This window comes from Lineus longissimus, chromosome 9 (assembly GCF_910592395.1).
Source record: "Lineus longissimus chromosome 9, tnLinLong1.2, whole genome shotgun sequence".
Classification (NCBI taxonomy): Eukaryota; Metazoa; Nemertea; class Pilidiophora; order Heteronemertea; family Lineidae; genus Lineus; species Lineus longissimus.
Genome location: NC_088316.1, coordinates 3,609,022 through 3,623,259, shown reverse-complemented (window position 1 = coordinate 3,623,259; position 14,238 = coordinate 3,609,022). Strand labels below are relative to the sequence as shown.

Below are 14,238 nucleotides of genomic sequence, written 5' to 3'. Positions count from 1 at the left end.
GTGAAAGCCCACAATTGTTTAAGGCCTGTTTCTGGTCAAATGTGTACCATTGGCTTTTTTAGGGCTCTGTTAATCTGTGATGATAGGTAGATTCAAACATGGTCTCGTGAAAAAATCTCACGGAAAATTAAAAAATGGGAAAGATACTGGAAGAATTTAAAGTTCTAAATTGTACATTGAGCTTTTATATGTTTTGCACTGAGTGAATGTGTCCACTGCAAAATTCTGTTAATCTAGTGGCCTTATTTAGCAAGACCAATGGGCTCCATTACCCATGGACATGATGGATGAATCCTCCCAGCTTCAAAATCATGCCTTGTGTACTTTTGAACAGTCCGTTTGTCTCTTTTGTTTTCGCAGAGCATTGAAGATCAGGCTGATAAAATAACACAGGTTATTGATCAGTTAAAGGATCAGGAGAGGAATTACATGGATTTTTTGTTGAAAATATCGGTTAGTTCCATACCTCGTTGGTAGATGACGCTTGTTAGAGCCACGCTCTGCCGCACTGTTGAATTATGTTATGTTTATTGTCTGATATATCTAACCTTATACTTGTATCACCCTGTATGATCAGCTGTGCTTAACGCAGATTTTGTTCCTCAACTTTCTCCAGGGTTTTCTCTGAATGACCTCGTTTTCTCTTAATACAGATGACAAAATCTTCGATGATACTGCTCCGATAACAGCCGATCTCGATTAAATACTCAATGCATCCAGATCACCACACATCAAAAGTAGAAATGAAGCGTTCAGATGCAACCGGCCACTAATCCACTTCAGGTTTTTTCGAGTAAATCTAACATTTTTGGTATTCCTCGAAGGATTCTCGCATCAAAAGTGACCTGTGACATTGTCATGTGACATGTTATTACATTTCATTAAATTTGGGGGTGTTTTCAATGAAACGTTTAAAGTGTTCAGATCTGGGGTACCGACAGCTTCAATTTACCACAACTATCTCAATTTTTTTGGGAATGGCTATTATATTTTAAATAGCAACTTTTGTACCTGATTCTACAAAAGTTAGCCTATGACTGGTGCCCAATATTCTCAGTGCATGCCCCTCGAATGTGGAACTCGCTAGGCCATGACCTGAGGAAAGAAACTGACTCCATCACCTTCCAAAAAAACTTGAAAACTTTCCTCTTCCGGAGTGTAAGCGCTTTTGAACTATGTATTCAGTGGGAAAGGCGCTATACAAAATATAATTTCATTCATTCATTCAATATTTTTAGTTTCTGCTAGAAAGTGTGGCAATCTGGTCGAAGTGGGTACTTTGAGTTCATTTGTTGGAGCACTAGCAGTGTCCTTCACGATTTGTCTTTCAATGTTTTGAGACAACGTACGGTTCAGAGCAAAACCTGGCGATGTGTTGTTGAATCAAATCCTCCCCAGCATTGCCGATCATACGGCGTGAAAACATGTCGCTAATCCAAACTGCCGCCAAGTAATAATCCTACTCTTTCTCTCTCACCGCGTCTGTAGCGTGCAAAAAAGGAGCAGCTTAAGAAACTAAATGGTTTGTTAGAGCACCTGAAAGAGCAGGAGGGTGGATACGTGAGCTTGTTGGAGCAAATGCTGGTATGTCATCGTCGCATGCTCGACCAGGGAAGAAAATATGCACGGACCTGAAAACCCATCTTTTATTTTCTCTCAATTTCATGCTTTAGGCTTGGCTGCTTCTTTTGGCTTTGCTTACATGTACATTGTACATATACAGTGGAACCTCCTTAAAGCGGATACCTCTCTAAAAAGGACACCCTCTCTATAAAGGACTCTGGTTTTCATCCCAAATTGGTCGTCACCATTCAATTTGACCTCTCTGATCAGGACACCTCTCAGTACTTGTCAATGTCAGTCCAGCCACTGAAGTTGTCCTTAATAGAGAGGTTCTACTGTAGTTTCATCTGCTTAGCTAATGTGAGGGCTCACAACTAAGGGATTTACTTAGATCCGAGCTCCTTCTTTGCACTAGTCCATTCATTTCTTTTCTGTTTCATCCATTTCTGTATTGTTAAGTTCTGGTGCTGGTATGTCATTTCTGTCTCAAAAACCTGTAACTTTCAAAAAAAACCCCAGTAAATCTTTAAAGTTAAAGTTATGTCTTGTTATATCTTTACATTATTTCTTACATTCACATCTCTCACAATATTTTGATAGTTACAATCTCCTCTTTTGTTAATCGAATTCCTTGATATCTGTCTTCATACCTGCTTTGTCTGTTTTCTCTCCTAGTCCTGTGTATTTAGTTTACTACAGTAGAACCTCCCCTTGCGGACACCTCTGTCAGGTGGACACCTCCGCATTACGGACATGTTCGTTCAGTCCCGATTTTTTTCTAAGTCATTTAACGCCCAGTCCCATGGGTGTCCGCAATAGAGAGGTTGCACTGTATATGTATGTCACAGACTCGCAAACGAATTCACTTTAGGAGTATTGATACTCTTTTGATTAACATAAATGAAAAAATACTCCTCGACTCCTGGATTTTGCAAAGAGAAATGCATAAGAAGTCACTTCGAATTTTGATAAAAATCACTGAAATGCTTCAAAGTTGAGACAATTTGGCTGAAAATACTCCAAAATCCACTTGAAAGGGACATTTTAGAGGTTGGCAGTCCTCAGTTTGTGGTAACGGGTTGTTGTCTAATGTCGGTATAGAACTTGAATATTGTCCGTTTGGTGTCACTTTTGAAATCTCTAACACGTATGAATATGATTACTTCCGAGAATATCTGATTAAAATTTATTTACATGATTGCCTTAGCCGTGTCTGCATTTGACGAACGGTCATCTCTACTTTCAGTCGAGTCAGATGGAAATGGACGATGCAGCAGCTGCCATGGAGACGAGAGAAGAAGACGACTCGGAATCGGTCGATATCGGCGTGGACGCCCAGTCAGAGGTCTCAGAAGCTACAACGGTAAGGCAAGGCCCAGGCCATCCTTGAAATTATGTTGGTTTGCAGTTACCTGGCTGGCTGAAACCCTTGGACCTAAATGTTTTTTCACAAAAATCTGTTCTTTTGGGGAAAATTTTCTTAAAATTCGGACCTGTTTTCCAAAATATTCTTCCTCCCTACCTTACATAACCTGTTCAAAACCTAAGGTCAGGTAACTGTCAGCCTATGTAATTTTCTGGACTGTCTAAGTTGAGGCTGTCAGTCAGATTGAGATATGCTCGTCGCCTGGTACGTTGGATTAAACTTCACCTGGAACTGCAAAAGAGGATGAAAGTTTGATATCTATGGTTCCATGGAGTTAATTCGAGCTTTCACATTTTTCTGTTGTGCTGTTTTTCTCCTAGGATTTCCACAAAGCTTAATCATAGACCCAGTTGTGCATGGAAAGATTTCCTTTTTTGGTCCGTGACTGAATGCCTCAGTTGTGCTGCTTAAAAAATTGTGTTTCTCACGTGTATGGGCCTGAGTGTTGTCTGTGTTATAAGACTCCTCCATTTTGCATGTTTTGGAATTTATTCAGTGTAAGCTTACAATGTATGGCTAAGGTTTTTATAGAATTATAACGTTTTAAAATCCTCACGTCAGGACAATTCCAATTTTTTTCCAACATGCACACTGACACTTGAAATTAACTGCTCGTTTCTGACAAATGGGTATCTCATTGTATGTATTTATAGCCAAAAGCCTTGCATAGTGTTTCAGCTAGAAATCTGAAAAGGTGGGGTGCGACATTGATTTTGAAACAATATGTGACTCATCGCAGTGAAACCAGGCGCATGTCACTATTATGGACCCATGGACTGACGAGTGCTGTCCTTAATAGGAAGGTGTCCTGATTAGAGGGGTCAAATTGAAAGGAAACAACCAATTTGGGACCAAAGTGTCCTTAATGGAGAGGGTGTCCTTAATAGAGAGGTGTCTGCTAAGGGAGGTTCCACTCTATTTAACTGAATCACTAACGCAATAATTTTGATGGTCTTCATGTCTCTCCTAATAGAACTTGACGTTCAATGCCAATTCCCGGCCGCGGATTGAGGGGAGCCTTGGAGACTATTCTGATGAAGAACCGCCCATGAGCATTATCTCCGATTTTGAGAGTACTGGCTTAGATCAAGAGGTAGTTCTCTTTATTCCTGTGAATGCACCCAGCGGGGACAGTTACATGCTAACTTGCTGAATTGCAGCTAATAGCCTATGCATGTATAAATTTTTGCAGTATGTGAAATAAAAAGGCAAAAATTTCCAGTTTCCATTACAGTCAGGTTCTCCACAAGGCTATTTGTCCAGACGGCCCACCCAACCAGGGAAGAGCTACCCTACCTTGCTCTAGAATTTTGTAAAGGGTTCTATAGGGTCACCCTACCTTAAACTGCTGACCACCCAACCTCGTGAGCTGCACCCTGGCAAAACTTCTTGAATATCAAGTGTACCATCCTACCTTGAGAAAACCCTGTGGAGAATACTGACAGTGTGACTTCATTGCATTGGATACAGAAAATGCGGCAAATTTTCCTAAGACAACGTCAGAATATTTGGTATAACCATCGGCATATTACGCGGTCAAATTCATTCGGAACTACCACGGTTTATGATGTGCTATCAAGAATTCATAAAGACAGAAGTCTTTATTTATTCTTGATGGTAACATGTAACATGTTCTCTCAGAAACTTGATTAGGAGCTCTCTGCTGGAATCAAACATGCTTTTAAAAATTCTATCGGTGTTCTGTCCCAACATGAAGTTGCATGTTGCTCATATCAGTCATTAGGCACAGCGACGAATATTTCGAATCTTGACCCTTGGCTTTGGGATTCTGCCATTTTCTGTTTAGCATGTAACTGGCTCTGCTGGGTGTCATGACTTGATTGATTCCAACACAGAAACACATCATCAGTGTTCTCCACAACAATTTCTTTTGGCCGGGTGCTTCAGCCATAGTTTGACACAATTGAGAATTCACTTCAGTTTTGTCCGGGTCGGCAGCAATATCTTTCCGGGTGCTCTAACAATGATATTAATACCAACTCTATGAATCTGTCCGGATACTCTGAACAATGAACTGAAAACCATACCAACTCTGAAGCTGTCCGGGTGCTTTAACAGTGAAACCATACCAACTCTGTATCTGTCCGGGTGATCTAACAGTGAAACCCTTTGTACCAACTCTATGAATCTGTCCGGCTGCTCTGACGGTGAAACCATTACCAACTCTATGAAACGGTGCTCAAGTGGATAAAATGATTCTGATCTGGTGCTGCGCCTGGACAAATCATAGTGGAGAACTCTGCTCACCTAGACTGTATAAATATGTATCCGCCCTTTAGTTTCCTTTTAGTTTTTTTTGGGCTTTATTCCTTTCCGTCTGAATTCTTATGCATGCGTTGATCGTTTATTTGCTGCATGGTTTTCTGTTATGAATGTCTTGAAATATTTTCCTTCGAGTGTCTTTGAAAGGCACTTTCAGATCCTTGATAACAATATAAAGTTGTTGATTTGTTTTTGGAATTTATGGCATCTGTAGAGTTTCTTTTACGAAAAGCTTTCCTGCAAGCTTCTTGCATCTTCTTCAGTCATTTGAATGTGCTAGAGTTCTGCCATTTGTAGTCACAGGTCACAAATTGGTACGGTTTATTCTACTGGTTGTAATCTCACTTTACAAGTGGATTAGAATGATTAGGGATTAGTAGTCCTTGGTCCCTATTGATCTGAGCATTTTTTGACTGAATTAGCAGCACAAAGCTTACAAAGAAAGGTTCTGCACTTACTTTCACTGCAGATTCAAAAAATTCCTAAAACATCTCTTCTACTTTATATCCTTCGGAGTGGTTTAATCAACGAAAAGTTGACTTTGGTGGTGATTTCACAACTATTTATGCATAAATATCGAATTTATTTTATCAAACTAATCTGTCTGCCTTCTGTACTGGAAAAAGTTAGTTGACGTGGCTGTCCAAAGAACATATGCACTGACACAGACAGTTCTGTGGTTACTCCCCTTTGGTCATAAGGCACATGACCATATAGATCATGCAGACCAAAAGCACGGCAACACCTCGGCTTAGGTCTACATTTTAGCTCCACCAGGGTTTCCGCCAGGATGATATTTGAGGGGAGCAAAAAAAAAATTTTTTCTAAAATTTTTTTTTCTTAAAAAGGGTATATGACCCCTCCTGAGACGTTTTTTGGCGCTAAAACCGCTACAATTGGCTCCAAATGCTCTTATTTTACATATCAATCAAATCATGAAAATTACTCATTTGACAGTAAAACAAACTTTAGTGCTCAAAATTAAGGGGGGGATATCCCCCCCTTGAAATATTTTAGGGGGGATGAATCCCCCCCATCCCCCCTCTGGCGGAAACCCTGTCCACCCTTGCAGTTTGGTGAAATAACCAAAACCTCCCATTCGGTGTCAATTTCTTAAACCAAGCTATAATTATTTAAAAATGTCCACGCATAACCATGTCATTCTTTTGTCGTTTTGTTTGATTATTTGTCATTGCGTTCTTCAGGGTTCCAATGCTCCTCTTGGTTTGGTCGAGAGGAAGAAACTCGAAATCGAAGCCATGGAGGCCCAGCAGACGTCACACTGGGACATCCTGACGTCAGAGGCACGGGCGGCAATCGATGAAAAGAACAGCGAATTAGAAGCGTTACGCCAGCAGCGTGACCTGTTGAGGAATATGTTGGGCCAGCAGAGACAGTTACGCGACCTCCAAGGGAGACAGGTTGAGTTGTTGCAGGCGCAGCGGAATGCCGAGGTCGATGTTGAGGCGTTGGATGACGAATCGACCGGCGGCGACGACCCGATCGATGTGGCTGCTGCGGCGAATGCCCCGATTTCTGATCAGGAGGAGTCGGATGAGAGCAATAATAATCTGGAAGTCGTGCCAAGGGAATTGAAGGAACTCAGGCAGAAGCTGGACTATCTGAAAAATATCTATCAGAATTATCCAAAGAGGGACCAGGTATGTTGAACTGACAAAAGAAAACAGAAATTTCTTTGAAAATACTTTGAAAAATACAAAAGATAAAAGTATAGTTTGAACAGGACTCTTTTGGGTAGATTGTTGTGCCATGACAATTTGAATGATTGAAAGATCTCGGAAAAATACTTTAAAAAAACCCAAAAGACATATAAAGTATAGGAGGACTTGTTTGAACAGGACTTTATTGGGTAGATTGTTGCGCCATGACCATTTGATTGATTGAAAGATCTTAGAAAATACTTTAAAAAACCCAAAAGATGATTAAAGTATAGGAGGCCCATTTGAACAGGACTCTTTTGGGTAGATTGTTGTGCCATGACAATTTGATTGATTGAAAGATCTTAGAAAATACTTTTAAAAATGATGCAAAAGACATATAAAGTATAGGAGGCTCATTTGAACAGGACTCTTTTGCGTAGATTGTTGCGCCATGACAATTTGATTGATTGAAAGATTTGTGTGGTTATAAAAGATGGTATCATTGTCTTATTAAAATGATAATTCTTTTTAAAGGAGGAGAAAGAAGCAGAAAAAGAGGGAGCCACTGCCGCGGCCGACTCGCACGCCATCATGGTCGAACAGGCCGACCGAAAGAAACAGATGCTTCAGAACAAACTGAACGACCTTCAAGAGAAGAAGGACAGCATGGACACTCTCCTCTCGGAGCTGCACAACATTCGACAGCAGAGGTGTATGCAGATTAATAATGGTAAATTAATAATGGTGCTAAGTACTGATCGAAGTTCTTTAAAACATTTGAATTTGCCCCACCATCAAAACCTATGAAAATCATTACCTGATGGGGTGAAGGAGTTCATAGCCTTGTGGTTAAAGGGTAACTCGTGTCAAATTTCACCATCTAATGTTTTAGCTGTTTTTGACAAATGACTACGTCACTTTCTCATAAATCGGTAAGGTTTTCGAATCGAAATGCACATTTTCTAGAAATTGATGGTTTAATCCCGCCCGGACGGCTCGCTTCGATGCCGTTTTCGTTGATGATGTCACAACACGAACATTTTCGCGGTGGCGGTGGTTCACATTCAGCGATTTTATAATAAATCTAATCAAAAATGGAAAATTTGAGCTTTACATTTGTGATCAACACTTAAAAACGGACGTATTTCCGCAAAGTTGTAAATTACATCATAGTATCACTTTAACAGTGCTGGCTACCACCTGGATTGCATTTCTGGATGAGCCAGCATTGCTTTCAAGGAACTTGAATTCCTGGTTCTACTGTACACAACAATCGTGAGGCTCAATTTTAGGTTAATTAATGAGGTTCTGTCGGATGAGGCTAAACACTGCAGTCCCTTGTACCTGAGTGTCTAGTGCAAAACTCCAATAGGGTTCCGATGATGGTATCAAAGATGATGATGATACGAGTCCATGTTACTTTCACAGATCTCGATTCCAACAAGGACAGTGGCAGCGTGACATCGTCGATGATGAGGATGGAACAGTCTGCTGCAGCTGCTGATCTCGCCGATGGGACCATAGGTGATGCGAATGATGTTCTGGAGATGTTGGACGCGAGATCAAAACTCAAGTAAGAAAAGTTTGGAGCGCAAAAATTGTGTTTGTCCGGATGATGTGAAAAGATCGAGACTTTTTGAAATTGTTACATCACGTTGCCCTTCGTTGTTTAGGAGTGTTAGGTTCCCGGATGCGTGGGACAAAAACATTTTATATGACATTAGAATGATGTCATTTTGTAAACAAAGATATCCATATACAGTGAAACCTCTCTATTAAGGATACCCTTGGGACTGACAAGTGCTGTCCTTAATAGAGAGGTGTCCTGATTAGAGAGGTCAAATTGAATGGAAACAACCAATTTTAGACCAGAATTAGTGTCCTTATTGGAGAGGTTTTCCCTTTTAGAGAGGTGTCCGCTAAGGGAGGTTCAACTGTATTCGTTTTTGCCATAATTGCAGGAAACTTGAGGAAGTACGAGGACGTCTCGGCCACCTCAAAGATTTAGTTCAGTATTACGAGTCTGGGACTCAGTTCATCCACGAACAAGATGGAGAGGACCAGTCCTCGCTGCCGGCGTTCAGCGACTACGAGGACCCTGAACTCATGCGCAACCTGAAGGCGTTCAAAGAGGACCAGGCCTTGGCCCGTATGTTGTACGCGCAGAAGGTCGAGGAGGAGGGCGCCACGGAGGATGACGAAGAGGATGACGGGCAGGAGTCGGAGCAGACGACAGAGGAGACGGAAACGGAAACCGAGTCGCAGATGAGTCTCGGGCCGTGGGGGGAGGATCCAGAAATACAGGCGAAAGTCAAGTGAGAATTCAAGAGTTTATTTCTTCATCAGAATTTGTTTGGACTAAAGTTTTTTGGGGAAGAAGTGATGTTCCAGTGTTTTATCCCATCCTTTTAAGAGCAGACTTGGGGTTTTGGATTAGGGACGACAACCCGTCAGTTCTTCTAGTATTTAGTCTTGAAATTTGTGATTAGTCTGAAAGCCACCAATATTTGTTTCAATAATCCATTGGCAGTACTGAAGGTCAGTTGCAAAATACTAAAAAGTGCAAATATTTGGGTAAAAATGCTGAGGAAAGAGAACAGTTCCTGATTGCCCTCATGGTAGCTCTGTTAGATTTTTTTGTCAAATATTTTATTACCAACGGTAATCTCTCTTCTATTTGGTAAAGTGGTAGGAGTCAGTGGTTGAATACAGACACTAACAATACATGCTTTGGATTGCGTACTTAAAAAGCTGACTTGATAGTGATTCCTGTTTTCATTGAGTCAAAATGGGATTAAAAAATCGAGATTAATTTCAATTTCAGGAAATTGAAAGATGCCAAAGGCCGACTAAGGCGTCTCCAGCAGCTCGTAAACGCCGTTCAAACCTCGCCGCAGACCGTGCGTCCAGAAGATATCGCGGAGTTAGTCGCGAGCGTCGATGGGGACACATCGCTGTCCGAGGACAAGCAAGACACCAGCTACATGGCGAGCGAGGGAGAGGTGACGGAACAGATGCGGAAGAGCGTGTACAACGCCAGGGTCGACGAGCAGAAGAGCGAACTGAATAATCTCCTCTATGAGCGACAGAGACTCCTGGGAATACAAAACCAATTACAGAAGCTGTATGAGCAGTTCCCAGACGTCGAAGGGGTAGGTAGTTTTTTGTCAGCTTTTTGATCAGACGAATCAAATTGGTGAATGAGGAGTTTCTCTGTACCATTTGTCCCATTTGCTGCGACTGCCATTTTTGGCAGGCGGCACCATGTGCTGGCATTGGATACCAATAATGAACAGAAGAGCTAACTTTTATGACAAGCTTTCTTACTCGGATGTTGGCGATGTTGGATGTGTTAAGTTGTCTCCTGTCAATAAGAAGTAGACTTCTCAAGCTGTCTCCCAACCTAATGACAATCTCGTTGACTACAGATGGAAGAGGTCCTTCCGCAGAGCAAGCCGGTGCAGAACGGTAACGCCAGCGGTAGTAACGGTAGCGGTAACGGCGGCCGCGTGAAGCAGCCGGTAACGTTCCAGGAACCGCCGGAGGTCTTCACCAACGACGATCTGTACGACAAGATGAGGAGGCAGCGTATCTTGCGTGAGGAATTACGCCAAAAGAAACGAGAACTCGAGGCGATCATGAAGAAGGGTCGCATCAAGAAGGTTTACAATAAGAACCAGGATAATCAGAGTGATAATATTTCATACTCGAACAGATCAGATCCGTTTGGGTAGGTAATTCTTCAATTGGCTAGATATGGAAAATCCTCAGATACCTTATGAGTTCTCAGTGTTAAACACAGTAGTCTGAAACTAATCTGATAATGTTTGTGACTATTCATATTAGTGTTCTGCCAATTTGTGTTTGGCTGATTGCAAATATTTTTTTCCCAAGAAATTTACAATGTATTGCCTGCAAAGTGTTTACAGTTTACATCATGTGGTTTAAGATTGTACTGTTCAAGAACATCTAAAATTAATCATCTCTAATTAGATTATGGCCAGTTGGGGTTAGGGAGACAAGATCTCTGGATTAATCTGTTTTTGCTTTATCTCACTTCTTTCCTAAAACGTTTGAATAGTCTTTTAAATTTGTTCATGTATTGTTTCAGAACGATGAGTGCCGATTTTACGACTGCAGCCACGTGGGGTGGATCGACGACCGAGAATCTGGAAGAGGTTGAGGAAAGAAACAAGAAGAAACGCAACAATGACGACGATGATACGGATAGCTCGACGACGTCTGAGGAAGATGATGCATACCCGAGTGACGGCATCATCCAGGTGGAGGAGGAAGAGGAGGAGGATGACAACTCGGAGCACGAGACGTATATCATCAATGAGGATGAACTCGGTACGCAAGGCCCGTGCGTCCGACCCCCGGTCATTGAGAGCTTGGGAGCCAGAGCTAAGGGAAAGAAGGGAAAGCCTGACAACTTGGATGGGCGCGTCAAGCCGAGGTTTAATGCCTGGGGTTCAGGCACTTCACTGCCAAAGGGAGCCAAACCGGCCCCTGGTGTGAAGTCTTGGTCCAGGCCTGTTGGAAAGGTTGGCAAGCAGGAACGAAAGCTCCGGCAGGAGAATTATCGCTCTCCAGAAGATATCGTACGCGAGGAAGGAAATATTGAATTATTAAGTGGTCTGCAGAGACAGCTTGAGACGACCACAGCGTTGTGTCATTCTTTGCTCCGCGATCAGCAAGCCCTGAATCAAGTGGTCCAAAGTGGTGGACTCAATACCCCCGGTGTGTTGACTGCAGGCAGTCCATACCGCGCTCCGTATTATGACCCCGTGTCGCAGTTGAACCAGCAGCAACTCCAGTTCTCCCTGCAGCAGTGCCAACAGCAGATGTACCAGCAACACATCGAGATGATGCAGCTCCAACAGCAAATGGCCGCGCTTCTCCAACCAGCTGACTCTACCCGTAGCAATCGTGAACAAAATGATGAAGATTTCCGTAATCCGTATGCAAGCCATTCGTTACGAAATCCATTCCGTATGCCCAGCCCATCCTACCCATCACCTACTTCTCAAACCCAGATGTTTGCACAGCATACCCCTGGTTTTAGTTTGAGTCCAGTTTTCCCGACTGGGTTCGGTTTGGGGGCAGAAGGTGCCCGCAATACCAGCTCCAGTCAGGAAGGCGGGCGGGAAATCTGGGTCAACACGTCAGGGAACAAGAAGGCACTGAGCAAAGGGACTGACACAGGTGACAAGTTTAAAAGATACCCGGTGAAACCAACCATACCAGACGAAGATGTCCCCAAGTTGAACTTGGAGGAAATACTCAATTCAAAAAAGAAGTAAGTTGGATAAGGGAACATGTAGAAAGTTTGCTCACCTTGATGAGTACTAACTATAGCAAGGAGTGTAACACAGATCACTAGAATCTCATTTTAAATAGACTTTACCAATGTCTAGTCCCCGAACAGGGGTTGGCTCATTGCTCACTTGGGCTCTTCATCCCTGGTGGGACTTCAGGCCAAAACACGTTCCCTCCATCATTTGTTGCCGAAGCACCTCATCTCACATCAGCCCCATCAAATTTTGGTTTGCTCATTGCATCCACCAAAAAAATATCGATCAGTTATTGTCATGGTACTCTTTCATTTCCTCATATGCAAGTATGCTCATTTCTTTGTACCTCTATCATTAAAGGCCCAAGAAACCTGCTAGAGTTGAAAATAAGATTAAGAAAACCGAAGAAAAAGACTCGGCTGTGATAGGCAGAAAATTTCCCTCCGGACCCTCGAGTGGCCGAGCAGCAGCCATGGCCAAGTTGTCCAGTAAAAAACGCACCCCCACCACTGCTAACGCTGCGACAGGCACACCTGCTGATTTATATCGTCCAGGCCTGAGCTCGCAGATCTGCGGCACAGCGTTCCATGATAATGCCAGCCAGTCGAGTGTCGTGTCGAGTGTCCCTGGAGGGGAAAGGATGTCGCTGGCAAAGCTCTTGGAGAAGAAGTCCAAGGGAAGAGTATTTGGAGACCTGTAAGTAGTATAGTCGGCTGATTCTTGCATAATTGACCTAGAAATGATCATTGGGAAGTAATTTTGCGGCAAAGGAGATCTGTTGGAAAGATGTGCCACAGCATAAAAGAAAACAGCCTGTGGTCTGTTACTTCATATGATCGTTGAAGAAATCGTTAAAAGTTTTTTTTTGATTGAATGTTATTTGTGGGGAATGGCATTTTCCTGTCTGTTTCTTTCAGTGATTCCGATGTCCCCAGTAACCTCTCCCTCTTCGAGGCTCTCCGAGAGACCATTTACTCTGAAGTCGCCACACTGATTTCCCAGAACGAAAATCGTCCACACTTCCTCATCGAGATATTCCGTGAATTGCAAATGTTGAGTTCAGATTATCTCCGCCAGAGGGCGCTGTACTCGATTCAGGACCTGGTGACGAGGTTTCTTACTGACGACAGCATGGATGCAGATTCTGTGCAGGCCGTAAGTGTTTTGGTAGGGGAAGTTTCCCAGATGTCTTCATCGTAACCTGAGTGTAGTTGTTGTGTAGATTGGCTTCAACTCTCTAAAGATCACTAACCAATTTCATAACAAAACATTTAAAAAATCCATCCTTTTGATTGAGATTATGACTCCTAACCAGATAAAAAATTGGCAAGAGTTGAGGAAATTGAGTATTTCCAGTTTCTTAGCTTATGCTCTGGGATGGATGATTGATGTGTTCAAATGAGGCTTGTGTTATGGAATAGGCATTGTATGTGCCAATTATTCATAAAAGTTTTGACCAGGTTCTTGTGGTGGTTCTGTTTTGTGATCGCCAGAATTGTTCCGTCCCTTCCAAAAAGTTGTCCTGTACTCCGATGAGTTTAATGCGGAACACTATGCGTGGAGTTTCTTCTGACCTCTACTGTGTACATATTTTATCGCCTAGTATGCCTATTTTGTATCAATCCTATCATCATAAAAAAACTCGAAATCCTTGTTGGTATCAAAATGATCAAAATATTGTATGGTAGTAGGTGCACAGCTTTGCTGTTTATATTTCACTATAGTGATCGCCCTGTTGAATCAGCAGCCACCTCTCTGAGAGTCTTCCACCTCTCCGAGTCAAGGCCAACCACCTTTCAGAGGAAACCCAGCCTCATATTGTAGGCCATCTCATAACTGGGCCCTCGTACAGGCGGTCCATGTACATATGACTTACAGCTTCCTCACTGTGGCAAGGCTATGCCAGGACACCCAAGGAGCCGTGTTCTGTCTTTCAAACTGATACTCCATCTCTAGTCAACATCTGAATGAAAAAAAGTTGGGATTAGTGCTTTGATTTCACTCGTAC

The 14,238-nt window shown here is 42.5% G+C and overlaps 1 protein-coding gene across 8 annotated transcripts in view; it reads left to right on the top strand.

Moving 5' to 3' along the window:
• LOC135493154 (pericentriolar material 1 protein-like) overlaps window positions 1-14,238 on the top strand; it is a 34,385-nt gene that overhangs the window by 7,426 nt on the left and 12,721 nt on the right. For 6 of the 8 annotated variants that reach the window (XM_064780141.1, XM_064780147.1, XM_064780144.1 and 3 more), the window contains exons 6-17: window positions 1,489-1,584; window positions 2,810-2,926; window positions 3,963-4,082; window positions 6,478-6,933; window positions 7,468-7,663; window positions 8,362-8,506; window positions 8,895-9,248; window positions 9,758-10,085; window positions 10,362-10,663; window positions 11,045-12,235; window positions 12,591-12,926; window positions 13,148-13,385. In XM_064780141.1, the coding sequence (XP_064636211.1) occupies window positions 1,489-1,584; window positions 2,810-2,926; window positions 3,963-4,082; window positions 6,478-6,933; window positions 7,468-7,663; window positions 8,362-8,506; window positions 8,895-9,248; window positions 9,758-10,085; window positions 10,362-10,663; window positions 11,045-12,235; window positions 12,591-12,926; window positions 13,148-13,385 (3,879 nt within the window). Of the gene's footprint in view, window positions 1-360; window positions 454-1,488; window positions 1,585-2,809; window positions 2,927-3,962; window positions 4,083-6,477; window positions 6,934-7,467; window positions 7,664-8,361; window positions 8,507-8,894; window positions 9,249-9,757; window positions 10,086-10,361; window positions 10,664-11,044; window positions 12,236-12,590; window positions 12,927-13,147; window positions 13,386-14,238 lie in introns of all 8 variants that reach the window. The other 2 variants (XM_064780142.1, XM_064780145.1) reach the window with 2 other exon arrangements.